The sequence below is a fragment of the Nilaparvata lugens genome, unplaced genomic scaffold, assembly GCF_014356525.2.
Source record: "Nilaparvata lugens isolate BPH unplaced genomic scaffold, ASM1435652v1 scaffold4263, whole genome shotgun sequence".
Taxonomy (NCBI): domain Eukaryota; kingdom Metazoa; phylum Arthropoda; class Insecta; order Hemiptera; family Delphacidae; genus Nilaparvata; species Nilaparvata lugens.
This window is the reverse complement of record NW_024090591.1, coordinates 1-26,194: the sequence shown is the minus strand read 5'-3', so window position 1 is coordinate 26,194 and position 26,194 is coordinate 1. Positions and strand designations below refer to the sequence as shown.

The 26,194-nt window shown below is 33.2% G+C and overlaps 1 protein-coding gene and 1 pseudogene across 1 annotated transcript; both read left to right on the top strand.

The window, feature by feature from the left end:
* The first annotated feature begins 2,909 nt into the window (after positions 1 to 2,909).
* On the top strand, positions 2,910 to 15,185 carry LOC111053187 (isovaleryl-CoA dehydrogenase, mitochondrial). Its single transcript, XM_039444333.1, has 9 exons — positions 2,910 to 3,263; positions 4,043 to 4,132; positions 7,930 to 8,151; positions 9,670 to 9,831; positions 11,242 to 11,407; positions 11,754 to 11,847; positions 12,247 to 12,337; positions 13,823 to 13,991; positions 14,904 to 15,185. The coding sequence occupies exons 1-9, from the start codon at positions 3,135 to 3,137 to the stop codon at positions 15,035 to 15,037; spliced, it is 1,257 nt and encodes a 418-aa protein (XP_039300267.1). The 5' UTR covers positions 2,910 to 3,134; the 3' UTR covers positions 15,038 to 15,185.
* LOC111053188 lies at positions 6,129 to 6,905 on the top strand (annotated as a pseudogene).
* Positions 15,186 to 26,194: the final 11,009 nt, after the last annotated feature.

The following is a 26,194-nucleotide window of genomic DNA, read 5'->3' as shown; positions in this document are numbered from 1 at the left end:
CCGTCTGGAAAAAGGGTAAAAGAGGCCGAACAACAAAGAAAATCGAAAAATGAAAAGTCCATAGAAAGGAGAACGAAGAGGGAGGCGAAAAGTCATAGGAAATCCAAGAAAACTTACAAGAAGAAAAATATTAAAACATAAAAATTTTGGTGGCAGTGTTAGTTTGTCAGTCAACCTTCAACATTAAGTCGACCACAGTTGCTCTCATGTTGTACTGTACAGAATAATGAGATAAACCGTACTTGATATAATGTTCAAATTGAGTTTGATAACTGCATCAAAACCAAAGTCATACAAAGCTTGTTCCATAATGAAAGAAGCTCTAATGAACTCAAATAAGTTTGAATTGAAATAAGCAAGAATATTCTAGTTCATCTGAATATAACTGCCACATGAGCGTCAAGAGCTTCTCCAAGTCCAAATAACCAATAATATAAGAGGTAACTTGTGTTACCTCTTAGGTAATTCTCTTAGGCTATTCGAGGTAACTTGAAACAGGTAGCCTACTTAATTCAGTGATAACATATTATTCGTAAAAAAAAAATAATTGATATTATTGATAATTAAAGTCTCCTTCAAAGACTCAAACGCAAAAGACCATTATAATTTATTACTTATGTAATCAGTTCTGTTTTGAACAAACCACAATTATTATTGAGTTTTGGCAAATGCTCATAGGCAAGCCATAAAAGCTTGGTGAACTGAACATTTGTCTATTGTCCACTCACAGAAGGAATACTTCCTATTTAGTTTAGCAATTTTTTTTTATAAGTGAGAGTTGAATGATAAAAATGTAGGCTATTCTATTTCATGTAAAATGAAGGCCTAAGTGAAATAATATCATAAGATAATCTGATAGAGCACCTCACGCTACACTCCAGATTAAGGATATAGGGTACACTTCATTTATACTTCAAGTGTTGAAGAAGGATTATTGAGTTAAATTCAAGTCAATTAAGTATTATTCACGAAGGATGGATTGGATATTATTCAGAGAAGAAAACCATTCTATTCACAAGACACAACGTACAACATTCACAAGATATTTTGTATAAAAATGCACATCAGTATAGATTTCTGCTGTAATCGTTTTGAAAAATGCACTTTTTCTCATTTTGAAATAGAAAATAAGAAGAGTGCAAAGGAGGATAATTATCACTATCATTCACACATACTTCGTCATTCTGATATTTTCTTTCATATCTCATCTTAAACTTGAGTGAGATTTATTTCATTCAAAAAAGATCATGCTCATTTATTTTCTGAAAATTTCAAGCGTTGAGGTTTTAAAATTTATATAATATGAATACATGAATATCTCCTCCACATGATTAATTTTTCCGCTACCAATAGAATGAATTTACTTGAGGAAAAACGAGTTAATTTATTTTTTGTCAAGTTTGTACTGCAGCCAAAGCTCTATTCCATTCATGCTCATTTATCCAGCTCATTTATTGATATTCTTCCTTATCCTAAATAATCTAGAAGTTCCATAACTAGGCTATTCTTAAAATATAACTCATCAACTTTAACTACAATTACTGTCCTCTTATTCACATTTATATTTCCAGTGTGAATGACTGCGATAATTGAATTGAGACTGAAATGAGTTTTTCTGGAAGGTCATGTACATAGACTTATTAGCTTTAGATTACTATAATTTAATTATCATCCACTTCAAGTGCTAAGTAAAGTAAGAACTCTAGTAACTGCAATTGTTTAATAGTAATATTTTAGTACCTACCTACTGTATATTATCAATGAGTCAGCAGCTTATAACTTAGAAGGCTCACTTTGTTTGCAAATATTTTGATGATATTTCATAGCCAATGAGGAATCCAATGAAATATTTCTGTTATAATGAATTATGTCAAATACTATAAACAGTTGAACAGTTGTATACTATTTAGAGTTGAACGGTTTCATTTCATAATTTTGTATTGAATGATATTCTTCACATATCTTCTATGAAACTCTCAAAACTATTCTCTCAACATTTTTATTTATCCATTACAACCATTACATTATTGCCTTTATTTGTAAATCACAACATCGTCACCACAATAAGAATATTCATAGCTGCTTCTATTTTAATCTCGTTATTAAAAAAATGATTTATAGAAAGCTATTATTACGGTACTTATGAACTTTAAATTCCAGTTCCTCTTAAAAATCAATTTCTAAGGTACGGTAATGTTACTTCCAATAAAATAAAATATGAGACCCACCAAATCATATTGATCATTTTTTCACAATAATTTTAACTCTTTATCAAACAGAAACTCAATTTCTTGGTAAATTTTTATATATTCTGGATTCCTCTCTCACGGTGGGTGAAATTCTCACAATGTAAATGACATTAATAGTCACAAATAGGCATTATAAGATTAGATTCTAAGATGAGTACACAACAACTTTATATTTAGCTCTATTACTTTTGATAACATTCATTTTTGTATGATTGATTTCTGAACAATTAGTGTAAATAGCGAATATTTATTTATTGAATGATTTGTGTGAATGCTTCATGTTCATTTCTACTTTGATGGATAATAAAAATCACAAAACATAGAAATTTTCTTAATATTTATTAATTCTCTGTACACCTACTCCATTTAGAAATATGCTACTCTCCCTATGTGGAGTCTTAATAAGTCTCAACATTTTATCAAGAAAATAATTTTATCAAGAACTACAATGAGTATGAGGACTATGAACTCTTTGAGAAAAATGGTATCAAATGAAAATCAATATTATTCTGTTTATTTTTCTATTGTTGAGTTTGCTAAATTTGAGATAGAATTTTTTATCCAAATTAATCCACTCCTGACAAGACTTAGATACAATTTTTCATCAATTCATCATCTGATATAGTAGAACTACTACAGTATTATGTAACTTGTTACTGACAAAATTGAAAACAGCTTGTGAGTATCATCTATGAAGTCATACCAAACGTAAATACACTACTATCAGTATCGAACGTTCATGTCGATTATTTCATGAACTATGATAATGAGGGTCAACACTCAGAACTGGTTTCACTGAAATTAATTATTATTAGCAGCTCAGTTTTGTAGTTGTCAATCCTATCAGACCAGATCGGGTTTTGTGTTGATTGCTAGCAGTTAAACATGCGAGTCAGAAGACTGTTACAAGTTACCAACAGATGGTTCAAGTTTAAACATTTGTGCAGAAGTTATGCTTCACAGTACTATCCTATTGATGACGAACTGTTTGGATTAACTACTGAACAGAAACAGGTGAGTTTCAATCCAATACTCTTTCATTGATTTTATGGATTGTTATCAATTTTTTTAGTTGTTGAATTTGTCCAGCTTCATATTTACTCCTGGTAATCTGCTAACTACCCTACTCCCTCTATACTTATAGTGTTATCATACGTTAACCTAGTTTAGTTTGAATAATCGTGAATGAATAATTCATTCAACTATAATTATTATTGTTGTTGTTTTTGTTTGAAGTTTAAAGATAGCTTTTTAAAATAATACTTTGTAACTATAAAATTTTGATTTACCGTATTCAAAAACACTCTTGCCATTGACCTGTATATTTTCAAACAATGTTTGGTGACATTTTCCATTTTCTAAATCTTTCATAACTTATTATACAGAATAATGCATTATTGACTCTTTTAATAATAGAGAATTACCAATTCTCTTAAATTACCAATTTGAAATTTTTAGATTATAAGTCTTCTATTTAAATATATAAGTCTTGAATTTCAAGTCTTATAGATTATGTAGGTAACATGTATAGAATGGTGTTGAACTCTCTAGGCCTATTAGCATCTCCATGTCCCCATGCCACTCCTGAAATGAATTTTTATTATTATGAATTTATTCCAGTAATGGAAATTTTAAGCATGGAAAATTCGTGATATTGAGAGTATTTTTAGTTGAGTAAGTGCATCTACAATATTAAAGTCTTATTCATGCTCATTAATAATATGCAATAACCTATAACCTACAATAACCTGCATTCTAGACAATTTGATTCTGTTTTTGACTGTTTCTTCCAGCTTCGAGAATCCATATTCAATCTAGCCCAGAAAGAACTAGCACCAAAAGCCTCACAAATTGACAAAGAGAATAACTTCAAAGATCTGAGGGTGAGCAATAATCAAATTAATTTATTTTCAGGTCTGATTTATCGATACTTTTTTATTGTAATAACCAGTATCCTATTAATCTATAATGAACATTATATTCTTTTCATATTGTATTTCTTGTTTTGGACAACTGGAAAATTTTCTTTGAAAATAATAATATAGGGTATACTATTAAATTTGTTATAATAAAAACAAATTGAATTAATATTAATTTTGTCACTCATATATGATGAATTATAACATATAGTATTATATATAAACATCCTTTTTTTCTAGCCTGAGCTGTATGAGGCTTAGAAACTAGGATATTTCAGAGGCAGCACTCAGTGCTTCTACGCGCCCACTCATGTTAGTATTATGTCTACTTTAAAAAAGCACAATAAATCTGGACTACTCCCACACACCAGTGACAGTGAGAGTGACCTGCACCAGAGACAAGAAAATATTGTGCTGCACAGGATAATTAAATAATTGAGCTTATGCTCAGGATAATTGTTCTCTTTTATGTGATTCTCTCCATTTTACATCCTAAATTATCTGTTTTATTTTGAGTTTTATCCACATTTCTGTTCTTGGTTTTCATGGCAACATAAAAATGGCAATCCAACATGACAACATGGCAATCTTAAGCCCAGGATGGCTAAGTGCGTAAGGCCAGCCGCTAGACCAAGCTGACATTCAAGATTACCTGCACAATCTACGGGATAAGCTCAATACATTTGAGCTTATGCTAATCCTCTATCTATGCCTGCATATAGAAAATATTATTTCCATGAGTTCTGATTGAACTGTTCCCACTCAGCACGGCTTAGCAAGTATGAATACTGTAATCCCATTCAAACCCAGGAAAATAAATTGTTTTATTTTTGTATCGGTCACTTACCACTTACTTGGTATGTGGGAATCCAATGTGGAGTGGTAAAGCTGATCATTTATTGTGTTTTTTTTTTAAAGTAGACATAATTGGGCTGATCATAGGCCTACCATAGCCTACAGGCTACATCACATTTGGTTCAAGAGATTTCTTTTATTTATTTGAATGTGTGGTATGCTTTTTATACAATATTATTAAACTACTGTAATATAGTGATGAGAATAGAGATATATTGATAGAATTTATCTATTTTTAATTTAAAATGTATATGGAACTATATAATTATACTCTATAGGTACTTCGGCTTGGTCTGATATTCCAGTTTGTATGTAGTATTACCTTTATTTACCTGCATAAAGTCTGTAGTAACTTTATGTAATGAAGAGTTATAACGTGTATTTTAACCAAGATAATTATTGAAGAAATTTAGGAATGAGATTGAAATAGCCTACGTGATCTATTATAAGTATATTGACACAAATTATTTCATATTTTCACTATTCAAAATCAATAAGAACGGTAGACTACCGTTCCTACTATATCATTCCAAATTCCTACTTCAAAGCCAAATTTCAAGATTTTTCTAGAAACGTTTCAGGCCTATATACTCCCAAAATTTTGGGAAAAGGCTTTATCTAGCATAGTAAAGCAAAAGTGAACATTTTGGATTATTAGGCCTATGACATTTTATATTGCGGATACTGCGCGCAGCACGGTTTTTCTCACAATTTTGGGAGTATATAGGCCTACAACGTTTCTAGAAAAATCTTGAAATTTGGCTTTGATGTGATGTAGGAATTTGTAATGATAGTAATCTACCGTTCTTATTAATTTTGCATAGGTAGTAAAAATATGAAATTTGTGTCAATATACTCATAATAAACCACGTATTTTAATCTCATTTTTTCCAATTACCTTGGCTAAAATACAGGTTTTAACTCTTCATTTGGCTCAATGTTTTGCTACCTACTGGATCTTTCTAGAATCATTTCGTATGCGCTGGAAAAGCGCGGGCGATAACTGCGAACGTATCAGCCTATAGGAGATTATTTCCATTACTGTTCTCGTTCTGTGATCGGCTGAAATCCTACGCGATCTCTCCAGATCATTCCAGAACCATTACGAAGGTTTAAATACTCGCCGGGAATATCAGCTGTGCATCAGTTCAGTTGAAAACAAAACCGCCTAATCGCGAACCGGTACCTATAACGTGTTTGTGTGTTTACTATTTGCGTGTTCTTTGAAGATTTTACACCATGTCTCTGCTACTACGAGATATTCTTGAGGATATCTATAATCCAGCTAGCATTTACGATCAGCATTTTGGATTGGGATTGCTGAACGATAAGCTTGGACCATCGTCACACGGTTTGTTATTATCATCAGTGCCATTGAGTTCCGGATATCTTCGGCCCTGGAGACACCCTGACTCCGATTACAGCGGCGTGTCCACCATCAAAGCTGATAAGAGCAATTTCAAAGTCAACCTCGACGTTCAACAGTTCAAGCCAGAGGAAATCACCGTTAAACTCTGCGGAAATGATTTGGTGATTGAAGGCAAACATGAAGAGAGGAAAGACAAACATGGCTACCGTATGTGTCTCGTCAGTTTAGGCCTACTCGCCGCTACAACCTTCCTGACAACGTTGACTTGGAGACATTGGAGTCCAAACTATCTTCAGATGGAGTTTTGTTGTTGGCACCGAAGAAAGGTGAAGCTTCTACAACGGAGAGATCCATTCCAATCATCAGAACTAATCAACCTGCATTAAAACAACAGCAGCAACAAATTTCCAAGGATGTCAAACAGCAAAATGGTGAGAAGATGGAAACCTGAAGAACTGTTGGCAATTGTACGTAAATGCATTGCATTTTTTGTTTGAAATTAAAATTCCGTAATTTTGAATTTAGAGCCAAAGACTGATTTGAAAAATGAAGGAATCTGGTTTTTTATCATATTTATTACATATTGTATTTAATTTTCCTTCTGTATTTGTTCCTGTGTGATCAATAAATATAAATTTTTCTCTTTAAATGCTTTATTTATTCCACGCTCATATCTTGAGAACAATGCGTTCAATCGACATAACTAACTATTCAAAAATGAAGCTTGATAAATTCTCTACACTTTTTGTGATATTTTCCAGTGGATAAATTCCAGTGGAATTTTGTGATATTTTCAACAATTCCCGAGATATTTGCTCTTGAAGGTGTGTAATTGTTAAAATAACAGGTTTTTATCTAATGGTTTGCTCTCTCAGGGATTTAAACTCTCCAACAATGCATCGTAAAAATTGATGCTTATCGAAGGTTTGTAGAGCATTGAATTCTCTTTGAAATGATGTATTATTCCACTATCCCAAGTTTTCCTCTCATTGTTATATTGTTATAGCAGCTTCAATGTAGGGGGTGAAATTTTCATTGCTGCAACAAGTGTTAACTCAGTTGTTCCACACCTTCAATAGAGGTGGTGAAGATGCGCAGTTTTGCTATGTTCACCTACTAAATAGTCCAAATCAAGCTGCAAAGTCGAAAAATGTGACTCAGGCACCCTCTTCAAATGTCATAGTCAAACGATCAATTGTTGCAGCAATGAAAATTTCACCCCCTACATTGAAGCTGCTATAACAATGAAAGGAAAAATTTGAAAACCGGTAGTGAAATAAAACATCATTTCAAAGAAGATTTAATGCTCTACAAACCTACGATAAGCATCAATTTTTACGATGCATTGTTGGAGAGTTAAAAGCCCTGAAAGAGCAAAACATTGGATAAAAACCTGTTATTTAACAATTACGAACTATGATTGATTATTATGCTTACAAATAAGGGTCCAAAAAATCTAAATATTAATGATGGAAAAACATGTTTTATTAATTATTGAACTTTGAAATAGTGTGTTTTCATTCTCGATAAATTGTAGTCGTTCTGGAGGAAATTGGGTGAGCTTGGCGCCCTGGGCATAACAGTGCCATCCAAATATGGCGGCTCCGATGGATCCTACTTTGACCACGTGCTGCTCATGGAGGAGCTGTCTCGCGCATGCGCGGCAGTCGCACTCAGCTATGGCGCACACTCCAATCTGTGCGTCAATCAGATCAACCGAAATGGCACCGACCAACAGAAACACAAGTATTTGCCAAAGGTGAGTGCCACCATGTAAGGCTATTTACACACATTAGATGCACATATGTGCAAGTGCACGTGAGGTCATGCATGACCAAGCGCGCAGATGAGAAACAAAATTTGGGAAGAGGCATATAGGAACATATTGATGTTGAGCCATAGGTGCAGTGCACCCAATGTGATCACACCCTGAGGCTATTACACACAAATCGGTTTTTGGACGTTCGTTTTTTGCCTTCCTTGTGAAGTCTACCAGATCGAACGGAACTTGGCAAACACATTATCTATTTGCCAGGTTATGTTTAATCTAGTAGAATTTGTAAGAACGGCAAAAAATCGGACGTTCAAAAATCGATGTTTGTGCAACTAAAGTGCGAGATAAATTACTTTTAACATGAAGAGGAGAAACCCATTTCTCCCTCCACAGTTTGTAGCGTGGACACAGACGGACATCCTGTGCACAATTGGATGCGCCGTGTCATTTTGCTTCATGTTCTTGTGATGAAATCATCTCTGTGACATACACAAACCAATATACAGTACCTGCTGACCAGTACGGTACACTACTGGAACATTGCCAGCAATTGATGGAGGGGAGTGTTGCCGCGTCGCGTTACAAAGCTCTCTCACTCAAGACACAAAAGAAGGAGAATGCTGCTAGGTAGTGGGAGTGATAAGTGGAGGATAGAGCATCGGACCTCTCCGTCTTCGAGAAAGAGCCGTGTTAAAAGTAATTTATCTCGCACTTTAGGTTTACACCATAGAGAAAATATAAGATAAAAATATATCCCATGGTATAGGTCGTTTATGTTCCAAATTTCAAGCAGATTTCTTATTTCAAGCCGATTACTGTCGACAACTGTTCATTATTACTCTTTTTGCCGGGTGAGTGTGTAAAAATGGTACAGTATGAGACTACCAGCATCACATAGCTTCACCAAAAAGAACTACTGGGAATATCGGCTTCAGTTAACAATGAAATTTGGAACATACATGCCCTATACCATGAGATATCCTATGATATGTTTTCTCTATGATTACACACACATCGGTTTTCGACGTCCAATTTTTGCCGTCCTGATGGATTCTATCGGATTGAATACACCCCTTGGCAAACTCATGATGTATATCTGCCCACATAATTTGTTTGCCAAGTTTTGTTTACTCTGATAAAATTTATAGGGACAGCAAAAGATAGGACGCCCAAGAACTGATGTATGTGTTAACAAGATTGAAAATATTAACTAGTATTGAGAAATTTTAAATCGGAAATCGATTCAAAGCTTTATTCAATTTATGTGTTGAATTCTATATGAACTGTCTGTTTATCATTGTTGAAGTGTGATTCGAATAAATAGTAGTGGAGGTGATCGGCACTAACCATGTTCATCCTTAGGAGAATTATTTCCAATTATTCATTCCAATAGGGCTACGTAAAAGTAGATGTGTCCAACATAAAATGAAAAAGGGTACCTACTAGTTATTCTATTTAATTAGTATTTATCCATATTGTATAAAAAAACTTAAATTCTTCTAGCTGTGTTCAGGAGAGCACATTGGAGCCCTGGCCATGTCCGAACCAGGCTCTGGCTCAGACGTTGTGTCAATGCGGCTGAAGGCGGACAAAGTGCACGATTACTATGTTCTCAACGGAAACAAATTCTGGATTACAAATGGACCAGACGCTGATACATTAGTGGTGAGTTTGAGACAAACCAAATCTGAAAGTAATTCTATTCCAATCAGATATATTTCAAATGTTGAGCATCCATACGTAGGTAGATATGAGGATGTGAGGGGAATGAAAATTGGCAGATCGAAAACAGAGTAGAGATGAGTACAATCATGGAATTGGGAATCGATGACTGTGGAAATTCAATTCAATTTCAATTTATTCAAAAACTTTATACATTACATAGTATGTAAAAACAAAGTTAACGCAATATATTAGATTGTATCATTAATATGAAAAACAAGTAAAAAGTAAATGAATAACTCCATGCTTGGACGACAAGTCCGAGGAGTCTTCTGACAATCAACAAGAAACATAATAACAATACTTTATTGACACTAGATACTATATAAAGTCTAGTTACTAGCCTACTATAAAATAAGAAATTGAAAATTATAAGCAAAAATAATAGTTCAACAAGTGACTTGAACTAAAAAAAAATTACATTAATTTAATTAGCGGCAAATGGCAGGAAGCCAGATCAAACCAGCTGTGAACTCCAAGTACCTGGGTTCAAGCTTGCGGAGGGATTGTGTGCTGGATGTCAGCATGGAATGGGGTACATTATAGCCCTTCTCACGCGTTCACAAGAAGGGATCGAATAAAAGTTGAAACTTAGTGGAGCGGCGAAGGTAGCTTCAAGCTTCACCGTGTTGAAAAGAATTCATATATTTGAATAGGTCAGAAAATATACCGTTCCACTACATGCGCCACCATTTAAAAACAATGTCTTCTAAATACACTGATTTCTTCAGCACTTCCAAGCTTGAAACTACCTTAGCTCCACTTTGTTTTGACCCTAAATGTGCGTACAGATATACGCGCCTCCAACACGCTCCGCCTTCGCTCCGCAATCGCTCCGATCATGAACGTTACGGGAGATGTTAGCTCTTCTCGCGTTCCACTCTTGCTTCCCGGTCGATCATCAATCGATCTGCTCGAGTGACGTTCGATGGCGGAGCAGAGCGAAAGTCTTTACGTTCCTTTAGAAATTATTCAATGAGAGGCACATTGAAAGTTGATCCACTAGTTAGCGGTCAAAACATAATGGAACAAATGGAGCACAAGGTAGAGGGTATATACATTATACAAGGTAGAAGGAGACAGAGACATTTGGATACATGCATTATTTTCAACACTAACCTACCTTCTCCGCTCCACTATGTTTCGATCCTAAGAAGAAGCTGGTGGCGAGGATGAGGTTGTTTTGTAATATTTGTCATTTGCATGGGGAATATGTGGAGAGTGCATAATTCAGGCCTCTCCATGACAGCTTTCATCTGGTCCAATCCTATCAGTCAATATGGATTATATTTTCAGTTTTTCAAACGCAATTAATTTAATTACCAACTTACCAATTACTTATTAATTTTTTAGGTTTACGCAAGAACAGACCCGAACGCTGAGAAGGAACAGCATGGTATTTCCGCTTTCATAGTAGAGCGAGGTATGGAAGGATTCTCAAACAGTCCAAAGCTAGATAAATTCGGAATGAGAGGATCAAATACCAGCGAATTGGTTTTTGAAGATTGTAAAGTACCAGGTTCGTGATTATTCTCACTTTGTGCCCTTATTCATTATATTCTATCATTCACACAATTGCAACCAAATCATATAATTTAAAGATGGGGGTAGAAGAACAGGCGTAGACCAAAACTTTCCTTTTCTCAAACTTTGATAAAAATATATCTAAAAAGAACTAAATTATTATAATTGGATGATATTTTGATAAATGACCTAACTCTTATTTATTCACATGTTAATATTAAATAATATTATTTGTTGTAACTTGAGTGCATTTTACTTATTTGTATTGTTTGTGGAAATGAATTTGAATTTGAAATATACCGAATTATCAAACGTCACTCAAATGTGTTTAATTTTTGTAGCTGCAAACCTACTAGGAGCCGAAAACAAAGGAATCTACGTGTTATTTAGTGGACTGGATCTGGAGAGGCTTGTTTTATCGGCTGGACCGATTGGGTGAGTATCCAATTAGTGTAAATTGTCAAAATGTCAAAATCTTCTTCCTGGCTTTATGAAAGAAAAATTACGATAGTTAAACTATTGAAATTGATTTCAGACAAGCACAGAGATCCTATTGTTCCATCGATTCTTGCTTGTATTGTGAGATTCACTTCAGACTTCAAACTGTTAGTATTATTCGTACAGTATGAAAAGCAGTGATGTTATTTATAAGGTATTATTCTGACGATTTAAAGATCATCATAGCAATACAATTGTATCAAAATAAAGAAAATCTATTTATCAATACTTTATTTCTCATTCAAAAGTTTTAAGCATTGTCAAATCTCTTGTAACATGTTGAAACTCCAGTGTCTACCAAATAAAAAAATACTAATTATTTATGCAATGTTTCAGAATAATGCAAGCCTGTTGTGATATTGCGTTCGACTATGTCCATGAAAGAAAGCAGTTCAATCAGAAAATCGGGGAGTTTCAATTAATCCAGGTACGCTATTGCAATTCAGTTATATGATCTTAATTCCTGTTCAACTGAAATGCTTTATTGATGATTTATCAATTAATGTTATTGAATGTTTTATTGATACAAAACTGAAGCCTCAATGCTCAAGAGATCATTATCATCATCACATAAATTATTAAGGTGAGTTTCAACTTAAGCTACAACTGATAATGTTGCCTTGAGCATTTATTGAGTATTGTATGATTAAATTCTACAGCATTATATGATAACATTTCCTACATTATATCTTCTTCCTTTCACGGGTTAGGCATTACTGCCTGCTACGAACCTATGTGCCTCTAAAATCAGCCCATCTCTTCCTGGGACGTGCGCGATCTCTTCCTTCAAATGACTGATACAATAGGACTTGTTTGTGGATCTGGTCATCACACATCCTATAAACATGCTTCGACCAGTCACACCTGTTCCCATCTATTCTATATCTTACAGTAAAGATGTTGAGATGAGTCCGTGTATCTGTATTCCTGTAGCCATCTCTGCTACATCCATATTTCTACGGAATTCTCACCTCATCTGATGCTTGCAATCAGCTCTCATCACGCTTTGAAAGTAATCATGTTTTGCTTCCATTCAATAGTGTAGGTGAAGCAATCGTTCTGTAAAAATTAATCCTTCTTTCATTCGATGTACTTTCCTTAGAGTTCGATGGATTGTTCCACATATGTGTTGGAACCTATTCAAACTTCATTATATTTGACTTTTATTTTTATATGCAGTGGTATAAGTTATTGTATAGTACATACACCTCGATTGAGTATGATAAATTCAACAATAAAATATTCATTGATACGATATTACTACGGTAGTACGAGACTAAAAACACTAATCAAATACCAAATGAACTACTTGAAAATTTAATTACAAATAATTACTTCAAAGAGATCTATGTATTATAATCGCAGTAAAGAAAGATAGGAGAACAGCGTTGCCGTGTCCATTTTTTGGACACATATGTGAGACTCAAAATTCATTCACATGAGAAGAATACATTGCATTCTCCTCGTTAATATCACCAAACATCAGAAAATGAAGTATTTTATCATGCCGAAACCAATCGTAGTGTTTTACATTAAAAACAAAAGGGTATTACTGTATGAACTTTTTAAATAAATTGTTTCTTTTTAACTGTATCTTAGTTTTCAAGAATAATGGAACTTAATTTTTACTCATTGGTTTGATTGATATTACTACGTCCAGAAGTTTTGGTAATTTGACTGTTTTTCATATCCCAAGTAATAATGACTATTGTACTACTTCTTCCTTTATAGAATTCTTTTTCTCTTGTTCGAGTGCCTATTCATTTCGAATTTTGGCTATCAGCATGGTTTTATCTTACATTATTGTATTGGTGATAATCTTGGAACCCTACTCGGTTGACAACTTCTCAAGTAGACTTGATAAAATTCTCTAGAAAAATGGTTGTGATTGAGTTGTGTTTTGTTGTTGCAGGGTAAGTTGGCAGACATGTACACAGCACTGAGTGCTAGCCGCAGCTATGTGTACAGCGTGGCCAGGGCGTGTGACAGAGGGCATGTCAATGGCAAGGATTGTGCCGGAGTCATACTCTTCTCTGCAGAGAATGCAACCCAGATGGCTCTGTCCGCAATGCAGTGTTTAGGTCAGCTATTTGTTTGTTTTTCTTCAATAAAGCATTCCGGTGCTTTCGATGTGAACCAAGTATTAGTCTGTCATCTGGATATTTTATATTCACTCAATCAATCAATTTATTTAGCCTGACGATACAGTAGTACATAAGCTATGTCACAAAATATTTTGTTTTAGAATATTTTTAAAGATTTCAGGATATTGTTAGAGCAAATTACTTGAAACTTAATCAGGAAGCTCTGACTCACGGCGTTGAATCCCAGAAAAAAATACCATCATGAGCGGAGAAATTTCTACAGATTCTCGATCTACACGTTTACATTTGCTTTCCTTTGGATTGTCCAAGGTGTACGTCTTTTTATTATTGTGGATGTATTTAATATGTCAATCTTATATTCTGTAATATTCTTATAATATGTCAATATTCATATTCTGAATATTTAAATAGGAAATTTTTTCCGCTATTAGTGGATAGACTATAGAGTGTGTTATACATTTGTTATCTGTTAAAAACACTTAACTTATATGGGGTACTTTTGTACAAATTAATAAAAAAATATAAAAACTTGTAGTACCCTTTATTATTTTAAATATTACAACGACTAGTTTGTTTCGACCATAGATTTTTCAAAAATGACCTATGGTCGAAACTAGTCGTTAAAACATTCTAAAGTTTTTGATAATAAAGGGTACTATGAGTTTTTTTTTATTAAATGTTATTTGTTATACATTGAATCTAAATTGGGAATTTGTTTCGCTATTAGTGGATAGACTAGAGTTCTTTTCTCTATCTGTGTTATACATGTGTTATTTGCTATATAATGAGTCCATTCTACTATCTGTGATATAATAATGGTTTTCAATGGTTTGAGATGTCGCATTATTTATATTGTTGATAATAATAGCAAGCTTTTGTACTTTTCAGGAGGAAACGGATACATCAACGACTACCCGACCGGAAGGTTGGTGCGTGATGCCAAGCTGTACGAAATCGGAGCCGGAACCAGTGAGATTCGCAGGCTTGTCATTGGAAGATCAATCAACTCTGTCTATAGATGATAATTCGCTCAATAGTGATAGAGATTCAACGCTGTTTCCCTAAAATCAAGCCATAAAAGTGGAAAAAGATGATGGATGGGAAGAGATCCCAACACAAAAATGTTTTGTCCTTTCAATAAATATTTTCGTCAGCAAAAAGTTATAGAGACGATGTTTTGACGTTGAATAATTTTCAACATTTCTGAAAAAATACCCCCAAATCAAAACTCACCTTTTTATTTATTTCAAGGCTGAGCCTTAAAAATTACAAGATTTTACATGCTCACAAACCCCAGTATGTATGCATTATCAATGTAAAGAGTATGAATTACACTCATGTATATACAGGGTGATTCTTAATTATGGTAAAATAATTTAATACGTGATAGTAGAGGTAAAAATAAGAAAAAAAAATCTTATAAACATATATCCATTATCACTTCATTAGCGAGCTATACAGAGTGAAAGTTTTCTTTCGCCTGGAATTCAGTTCCTCTGGTGAAATACACCGATGCTGAATTGTTTGGGGACTAGTTTTTGGAAAACTTATGCTGCATTTATATGGAAAAATATCTGAATAATTGAATAAAACTAGTCTTGAAGCTGTAGTGTGAGTAGTTTTTGAGAAAAAAGTTGAAATATGCAAAAAATCTAAGTAGAAAAACACAGACTTCTACGTTTGATGCCTTATAACTTTCTTTAATGACCAGTAAACAAATATTTTTTTGCAATAAAAATTGTAGAGAATTTAATTCTGAAAAGAATTGTGTAATCTGTGTTAACTTAATTTGAATAAAAGTTGATTAAAATGTATTCTTATATAGTACATTACTCCACAAAAATTTGCTGTTTTATTAGGAGAGAACTAATAACTCATAAGTTGTAGCTGATTGCAAATAAAATATTCGGTTTTTTATAAAAAGTTTTATTTTTGTATGAAAGTAACATATCTAAATGTCATTAAACTTATATTATACCAAAAGACTAAAGATGATGTTCAAAGTGACCTCCATTGTTTTGAATGCATATGTTCAGACGTCTTCTCATCGATTGTCGGACCTGTTCAAATATTCCAGGAGTCTGCTTTATCATTTCTATTCCGTTAAAAATCCTTAATCGGAGTTCTTCAATAGTATCAATCGGAATATGGTATACTAAGGTTTTCAAGTGTCCCCAAAGATAAAAATCCAAAGGATTTAAGTCTGGTGACCTAGCTGGCCATGGTATTGGTCCTCCTCGGCCTATCCATTAATTTGGAAAGTTGTGATTCAGGTGTTCACGAACAGCAACACTGAAGTGTGCTGGAGCTCCATCATGCATAAACCAAATGTTTTGGTGCAACTGAAGATGTACATCTTCAAGTAAGATAAATAGCTCCTCTCTCAAAAAGCTTAAGTAGATTATGCCATTAAGCCTGGGAGGAAGCTCGAACAGAAGTAGATGATCTCCTATCATTCCTGTCCAAATGTTTACTGAAAACTGATGTTGTGGACGATTAGGGTTGATGGCATGAGGATTCTCATCTGCCCAAATATGTTGGTTGTGGACGTTAATGATAGCTGTTCTTGTAAAGTGTGCCTCGTCGGTAAATAAAACGGTTGTTGAAAGGTTTGGGTTAACAAGTTTTACTAAAAACCATCGGCAAATACCAGCACGGGGAATACAGTCTCGTGGCAATAGAGTATGAACTTTCTGGAGGTGGTATGGATGTAATTGTTGCTCTTTTGGTTTCCTCCAAATAATAGATTGATCGACATTAAACTGCACTGACAATTCTCTTGTGCTCTTCTCTGAATGTTCATAAATTTCATTAAGAGCTTGTTCTTCTAACTCAACAATCATAGTAGATCGGGGTCTGCCTGCATAAATGTGCTCTTTGGATATCAAAGAACCTGTTTCAGACAGACGTTGATGAATAGTGGCAAAAAACCTTGAACTTGGACATACTCGGTGAGGAAAGTTCTCTTGATACAAACGTCTTGCTTCAATAGGCCTACTATTACAGTAGTGTCCCATTCCATACATTAAATGCATGACAGCTAATTCGGAGTATGAATAATGCCTAAAATTACCTGCCATTTTTCTAAAAGTTAACACTTAACACAAAAGCAAAGTGAAATAGTTACAATTACAAATAACTGGTTAATAGATTAAACGAAAATCACAGCGCAGTTACAGTAGGCCTAACTTACAGTTTGTTGTTTTGTTCAACAGTGAGCTAAAATATTTCTGAAAAATAATTTTCAGCTGATAATTTCTTTTTAATATTTTTTTATTTAAAACAAAATAAATCAGCTGTTTTGAAGCAGCTGTTATTAAAATCCATGTTTTATTTGCAATCAGCTACAACCTATGAGTTATTAGTTCTCTCCTCATGAAACAGCAAATTTTTGTGGTAATGTACTACATAAGAATACATTTCATTCAACTTTCATTCGAATTTAATTCACACAGCTTACACAATTCTTTCCAGAATCAAATTCTCTACAATTTTTATTGCGAAAAATTATTTGTTTACTGGTCATTAAAGAAAGTTATAAGGCATCAAACGTAGAAGTCTGTGTTTTTCTACTTGGATTTTTTGCATATTTCAACTTTTTTCTCAAAAACTACTCACACTACAGCTTCCAGACTAGTTTTATTCAATTTTTCAGATATTTTTCCATATGAATCCAGCAAAAGTTTCTCAAAAACTAGTCCCCAAACAATTCAGCATCGTCGGTGTATTTCACCAGAGGAACTGAATAAATTCCAGGCGAAAACTTTCACCCTGTACAGCTCGCTAATGAAGCGTTTATCGATATATGTTTATAAGAATTTTTCTCTTATTTTTACCTCTACTATCCTGTATTAAATTATTTTACCATAATTATGAATCACCCTGTATAATGCTGGTCCTATATTAGCTGCAGTTTACTGCTGTAAGTTTCTCAGCTGAAACTAGATAAGCATACTTAGCACACTTAGCTATAATAATATAAAATATATGAGCGAGTTCAAATTATAGTCTTAGCTGTTTCTTGCATCCCATATTGCTGTGCTACCAATTTCTCCTAATTCGGTTGGATAGCATTGTCTCACCTATTAACCTAAGGAAATTTTATCGGCTCCAACGTAATAGATTCTTGATAAATTATGAATGGATCTATCGCCTATGAATGAGAAATCCAATTTTCAGAGCAAATGAACTTATAATCTTCAGATGAATTTTGGCAAAATATTACACAAATACACAAAGAACAATATCTTACAAGCCTAAGCATCTAGTCACTATGAGCTAATTACTTATCCAGTTTATATAGTTGAAAAACAGTGGCTATTGGCTTGTATACACAAATAACAATATATAGACAAAATAGAACACTATAAACTGTTTAAAACTCAATTTAAAACATTAATAAAATTCACTTAAACAGAAAATTATTTAGAGAGCACAAAATTACAACACACACCAGCCAGCCATGTTTCAGAGAGAAGAACAGGAAAAGCCAAGCTACAAGGAAGCTTCGTCGTCAGAACAAAAACCACATCTCAAAATCAGTGATGACTTCATGACACATCAACAACAAAATTATAAATTACAAGTTTAGAATTCACATTTTATTTTGTTCTCAATAAAACTTTATTTTGAAACTATTATTTTAAATTTTTATATCATCTCGATTTAAATAACCATTTATCTATTAATTCTGTCAACCCAGCCTCGGTGACACCATGGAACAATGCAACAATCATTTACGATAAAAATTCTCAGTCAAAAAGTTTGTCTGTATATCGATGACTCTGATTTACTATAAAGTTTCATAGATCTCGAATTGAAGATTCGATTCCAATTGAGAAAAAATGTAATATTACAAATACCCCCCTCTTGACATAAAAAAATTTTACTGTTTGAAAATTGTAGAAATTAAATTTGAGAACAGTAACAATTTTTTCTATAAAAACATTACATGTCAACTATAATGAAAATTATTATAAAAATTCAACTTTTGATTTAGCTTTATAATTTAAAGGAAAATATCTCAACAGAAAGTTTAATATGTAAAGAATTGCACATGAATTTAATAGATAGAAAATTAATTTTTTATTGCATAAAAAAAAATTAGTATGTTGAATGAAAAATTTATTATTATTTTTTTTTTAAATGAATTGATGAATTGTTACATTTAATTTTCACATAAAATTTCAATAAATCAAAAAATGTTCATTTCTTTCACTATTGACGCGGTTGATTTTATCGATGCACATTTTGGAAAACAGTCCGTTAAGGCACTCAGTATGATTTTCAGTTAAGTGTGACTCCAATGTGATGACGTTAGTGTTGGGCTGATCCGAATACTCGTAGTGTTGGGCTGATACTTGTAGTCAACTGATGCATATCAAACCTGATACAGGTGACATCTCAGTTAGCATTGCCTCATGCTTGTAGTAGACGGCTGCATACCAAACTCGATACAGAGTCACGTAAATTTTGTATCATATTTGTAATTATACAATGTACATTTCAGGCTTGAAATGACAATGTAATTCGTTTTTTGGAAAAGAGATAGACGCTGCATACAGGATTAATTTAGGTGAGGATTAATTTAGGTAAGGTTTGTTTTTTTTTTTTGATATTTTCAGCTTTCAAGGTTTAGAGTTCTGCATACAGGAATAATTTAGGAGAGGATTTTTGAATCAATTCTTTCATGATACTGTGACTGTTATTCTGAATTCAAAGTTGCGAACGTGAACATGGATGACAATTACCTCCAGGTAATGTAGTAGTGTTGAAGTTTGAGATACAAAGTCAGCAATAAGCGTTGGCGTTGTCATTGGCGTATGCTTTGGTGTCGGCATTGGCATCTGTGTTGATATTGGCATTGGCATCAGCATTGGCGCAGGCATTGGCATTGGCGCAGGCATCGGTGTAGATTTTGGCATTGGCATCAGCATTGGTGCAGGCATTGGCATTGGCGCAGGCATCGGCGTAGATTTTGGCATTGGCATCAGCATTGGCGCAGGCATTGGCATCAGCGCAGGCATCAGCGTAGATATTGGCGTTGGCATCAGCACAGGCATCGGCGTAGTTATTGGTGTAGATATTAGTGTAGATATTGGCGTAGTTATTGGTGTAGATATTGGCGTAGTTATTAACATCAGAGCAGATATTGGCATAGTTATTGGTGTAGGCCTCAGCGTAGATTTTGGCGTAGTTATTGGTGTTGATATTGGTGTTGACATTGGCGTAGTTATTAGTGTAGGCATCAGCGTAGATATTGGCGTAGTTATTGGTGTAGATATTAGTATAGATATTGGCGTTGATATTGGCGTTGACATTGGCATAGTTATTAGTGTAGGCATCAGCGTAGATTTTGGCGTAGTTGAGTCACACTAGTTCGAAAATCACCCAAATGTTCTTAATACTCTTCATGGCGTTCACTTGTTGCCGATTTCGAGATTCACATGATAATATTTCAATGTTAATGTCTGTGCTGTACCTGTTATCTTAAAATGCTTATAAACTAAGAAGAAAATCTTGATTAGGCTATCATACCATCTAATACACATGATAATTATTTTTAAGTATATAATCAATATAAAATTGAAATTAGTTAACATCTTATTATACAGTCAGCAATACATAATTGTGAAATATGGAGATATCAATTATAAAAATTCAATATAAAAAAAAATAATTTCATTTCCATCTATTCACTGTTCAAATATTTTATAAAAAGCAAATTATTCAATATTATTAATCATCGTTTGTTGGATACTATAGTTTATTTCGACTTTTCAATGTTCTAAACACAAACTACATTTCATGACAAAACTTTACTATCAATCATTAAACAAGAAATCATTCAAAACATCAATAATATTTTGCTTCAAAGGCAATCAATATTCATAATTAATCTGCATCTATGGCAATCAACATTATTAATCAACACAAAAATATTATCTCATTACTGCCTCTCTAAGTCATAACCTTCTGGTCATTTCTTCTTTAGGCAATAATGGTTTTCCATCTCAAAAAACAATCACATACCAGCAAAATTCTAATCAACAAACCCCACTAAAAATTCTACATACACTCCAGCATCCATTTCAAACGATAATCAATCATATCAAAATTTATAGAACAAACAGTTTTAAAATTTTGAAAAAGATATCAATTACAAAAACTTTGGAAAAATTTTAACCTTCAACTCATTTCAATTGATAATATAACACAACGTTTTTATTCAATGAAAACATTATTATTCAAGTTAACTTTCATTAATACATCACATATATATGGCTACACAATCCATTAATACTTTCAAATTTTGAAGTTTATTTATTATAACAAAAGAATTTATACATAAGAATAGATTTCAGCATGTTCTAAATTGAACCATTTATTTTTTAAAATAATTTATAATTTAAAGACTGTATAATAAATATAAACATTTCAAGATTACAATACAAAGATGATCAAGATGAATAATGGGTAAATAAGTTCCCTAAAAAAAATACAAACAAGAGAAAAGAAAATTGGGTAAATAATTTCCTAAATAATACAAGGAAGAGAAAGATTAATTAGAGCCTATCCTAGATGTCAGTACTAAACTTTCATGAGGAAGTATATTTAATAAAATATACTACTATGGAATTTTGTAAATTCCAAGTATGACTCTAATTTGTTATAATTGTGAGCTATCACTCCCACAAAAACAACTGGTGAAGGAAAAAAATGTTGACTATTGTGACTGGGTGGAGAGTTCCTAGATGTCTGTAAGGCAATGTGATAGCAGACTCTAGTATTGGACCACAAAAACAAAAGTATGCAAAAGTTTTTACAAACATTTGATGTTGCAGTCTTAAGGTTTTTATATCGCAAACAAGTAGGTCAGATAATCGAGTCCAGCCGTATGTGGTTCACGCCCACACCTCTAAAAGAATCACACCTACTTGTCTACCAAAAATCCAAAGTATTGGACAGCAAAAAAAAAAAAAATAAAATGCAAAATGGGTTAAAAGCCCAGAAGAAAACTATAACCTAATTACATATGGCTTATGGCACGATATGCAATGAAAGATGAGAACATGGGACATAATTTGCTCTGAAAAACCTAATTACCTAATATGATACCTGAAAAAAAAATAGACATGATTCAAATATGTAATACATGATGAAAAAATATACCGCAAGCAAACAATTATTTACACTACAATGGATAGATTTTAGAAAAGTTAAGTTTTATCAACAATTTAAAGATTAGGGAAATAAGCTACTATTTTAACTTCCAAAATTATTTCAGAAAAATACAAATTTAAATGACTATGGACAAGATTGGTTAAGATATGCATCATAGAAGAATTTTACTGAACATTACACAAAGACAGGAAAGAATCGAAATTTGAAAAGATTAAGGGCCAAGAAAAATAGGCTACAGGAAAGAAAAAAGACACAATTATGGACTCTTACCATACACTGCATAGCGATTATGCTATTCTGAATCCCGGCATAACACAGGATTCCTAATCATTGTGTGCTGGGGAATACCCTTTCATCATGTGATTCACTGTCATCTTGTAAATAAGCAACTTGAAACAACCTTTGAATACTAACACATCAATGGTGACTTTGTGCTTTGTTTTCTTCAAGAACATAGTATTATTCATGGGTTCATTTGTTTTAACAAAGCCATTTTGCTTACAAAAATCAGTCATGTTCACTAAATAATGCTTTGCATACACCTTTTCAATTTTCAGTTGAATTCATCAACTTGATTTAAAGCAACATTCATTTTGTTTACATTGTTCCTAACCTCCACAGAAACCTGTCTCATGTAATCATTCACTTTGTTTATAGTTTTCCTAACCTTCAATGTAGCAATATTACTTTCATGATAGTTGACTTTCAGTGAAGACAACTCCCTACCTACTTCTTTACTCATTTCTACTATCTCATTAGGGTTGACTTTTTCAACAACAGTAACTAGGCCTACATTGTCAGAAACTTGAATGAGTTGATCTTGTATCTTAACACTACTATTATCATGCTTCAATTTGTTCTCATCTTCATGATTATCACTCAATTTTTCATGTGCATCTTTCAATAGAAGGTTTATACTAACCTGCTCTAGTCTAATGCTAGCAAATTCTTGCTTCATATCATCAAACCTAGCATCAAACTTAGCAATTTGCTCATCAAACAGTTGTGTTAAGGCAGCTATTAACTCATCATCATTTTTAATATTTTTCATATTGTATGCCATTTTGCTAGTCTGCACAGATAATATATTCATTAGGACTTGATCTCTCTTGAACCGATTTCCCACTCAGCAGTATACCATTCATAACCTATCAAGTGCCGTGCTACCAATTTTTCCTTAAACGGTTGGAATAGCATTTAACACCTATCAACCTAAGAATAGTTGTCGGCTCCAATAAAATAGATTTTTGATAAACTGTGAATGGATCTATTGCCTATGAATGAGAAATCCAGTTTTCAGAGCAAATTAACTTATAATCTTCAGATAAAATTTTGGCAAAACACAGAAATATACAAAGAACAATAACTTACAAGCCTAATTATTTCAGAGTTATTACGAACTAAAATACTTATCTAGTTTACAGTTGAAACACAGTGGCTATTGGCTTACTACACTAATAGCTAATTATGCACAAAAATTTATATAAAACTCAATTTAAAACATTAATAAACGAAAATGATTTAGAGCAAAACTCCACGACAATACTTGTAGCCAGCCATTTTTCAGAAGAAGGTCGAACAGGAAAAAAGACCACAAGTTGCAAGTCACGAAAACATGCCTCCAACATTACAGACACGTCACCACAAAATCATAATTTACAAGTTTAGAATTCACATTCTACATCTGTTCTCAATAAAACTTTATTTTGAAAATGTTATTTTAAATTTTTATATATATCTCGATTTAAATAAACTGTTTATCTAGTAATATGTTAACCCTGCCTCGGTGACACCATGGAACAATGCAACAAACATTTACGATAATAAATTCTCCGTCAAAAAGTTTATCCGTCTATTGATAACTCTGACATTTACTATAAAGTTCCATAGATCTCGAATTGAAGATTCGATTCCAATGCGAGAAGAAATGTAATATTACAAATACCCCCCTCTTGACATAAAAAAAATTTTACTGTTTGAAACTTTAAAGAAAAAAATTTACATTGACCCTAATGAAAATTGTTGAAATTTAAATTTGAGAACAGTAACAATTTTTTCTAGAAAAACATTACATGTCATCCAAAAATATTGAAAATTATTATAAAAATTCATCAATAGCGTTTGTTATATGTTTCCAAACAATATCTCAAAATATAGAATATCAATATTACTTTTGATTTAGCTTTATAATTTAAAGAAAAATATCTCAACAGAAAGTTTAATATGTAAAGAATAGTTTTTTTTTTTTGAAATTGCACATAAATTTAATAGATAGAAAAATTCAATTTTTATTGCATAAAAAAAATTTAGTATGTTGAATAAAAAAAATTATTATTATTATTATTTTTTTTTTTTAAATGAATTGATGAATTGTTACATTTAATTTTCACATAAAATTTCAATAAATCAAAAAATGTTCATTTCTTTCACTATTGACGCGGTTGATTTTATTGATGCACATTTTGGAAAACAGTCCGTTAAGGCACTCAGTATGATTTTCAGTTAAGTGTGACTCCAATGTGATGACGTTAAGTGTTGGGCTGATCTGGATGCACGTAGTGTGGGCTGATACTTGTAGTCGACTGCTGCATACCAAACTCGATACAGGTGACATCTCAGTTAGCATTGCTTCTGTTTGTAGTAGACGGCTGCATTCCAAACTTGATACCGGTGACATCTCAGTTAGCATTGCTTCATGTTTGTAGTAGACGGCTGCATTCCAAATTCAATACAGAGTCACATAAATTTTGTATCATATTTGTAATTATACAATGTACATTTCAGGCTTGAAATGACAATGTAATTCGTTTTTGGAAAAGAGATAGACGCTGCATACAGGATTAATTTAGGTGAGGATTAATTTAGGTAAGGTTGGTTTTTTGATATTTTCAGCTTTCAAGGTTTAGAGTTCTGCATACAGGAATAATTTAGGAGAGGATTTTTTGAATCAATTCTTTCATGATACTGTGACTGTTCTTCTGAATTCAAAGTTGTGAATGTGAACATGGATGGCAATTACCTCCAGGTAATGCAGTAGTGTTGAAGTTTGAGATACAGAGTCAGCAATAAGCATTGGCATTGCTATTGGTGTATGCTTTGGTGTCGGCTTTGCATCGGCGTTGATATTGGCATTGGCGTTGGCGTAGCTATTGACATCAGCACAGGCATCGGCGTTGATTTTGGTGTTGCATCAGCATTGGCGCAGGCATTGGCGTAGCTATTGGCATTGATTTTTGTTGTTGGCATTGGCGCAGATTTTGGCATTGGTGTAGCTATTGGCATTGGCGCAGGCATTGGCATTGATTTTTGTTGTTGGCATCAGCATTGGCGCAGATTTTGGCATCAGCATTGGCACAGATATTGGCTTCGGCGCAGGCATCGGCGTAGATATTGGCGTTGGCGTAGCTATTGGCATTGGCGCAGGCATTGGCATTGACTTTTGTTGTTGGCATCAGCATTGGCGCAGATTTTGGCATCAGCATTGGCGCAGATATTGGCTTCGGCGCAGCATCGGCGTAGATATTGGCGTTGACATCAGCACAGGCATCGGCGTAGATTTTGGCGTAGTTATTGGTGTTGATATTGGTGTTGACATTAGCGTAGTTATTGGTGTAGGCCGCAGCGTAGATTTAGGCGTAGATATTGGCGTAGTTATGTCACACTAGTTTGAAAATCACCCAAATGTTCTTAACACTCTTCATGGCGTTCACTTGTTACTGATTTCGAGATTCACATGATAACTATTTCAATGTTAATGTCTGTGCTGTACCTGTTATCTTAAAATGCTTATAAACTAAAAAGAAAAACTTGATTAGGCTATCAATACAATCTAATACACATAAAATTATTTTAAGTATCTATGAAATTGAAATTTGTTAACATCTTATTATACAGTCAGCAATACATAAATTGTGAAATATGGACATATCAATGATAAATTTAAAAAAAATCATTTTCATCTATTCACTGCCCAAATATCAAATTTTAATCCATTC

Excerpts from the sequence above, each read along its gene's own strand:
- LOC111053187 (XM_039444333.1), top strand. The coding sequence starts at position 3,135 with ATGCGAGTCAGAAGACTGTTACAAGTTACCAACAGATGGTTCAAGTTT. Across the intron at positions 3,264-4,042 it reads TAACTACTGAACAGAAACAG|CTTCGAGAATCCATATTCAA; the intron begins GTGAGTTTCAAT and ends TGTTTCTTCCAG. Across the intron at positions 9,832-11,241 it reads CAGACGCTGATACATTAGTG|GTTTACGCAAGAACAGACCC; the intron begins GTGAGTTTGAGA and ends TTAATTTTTTAG.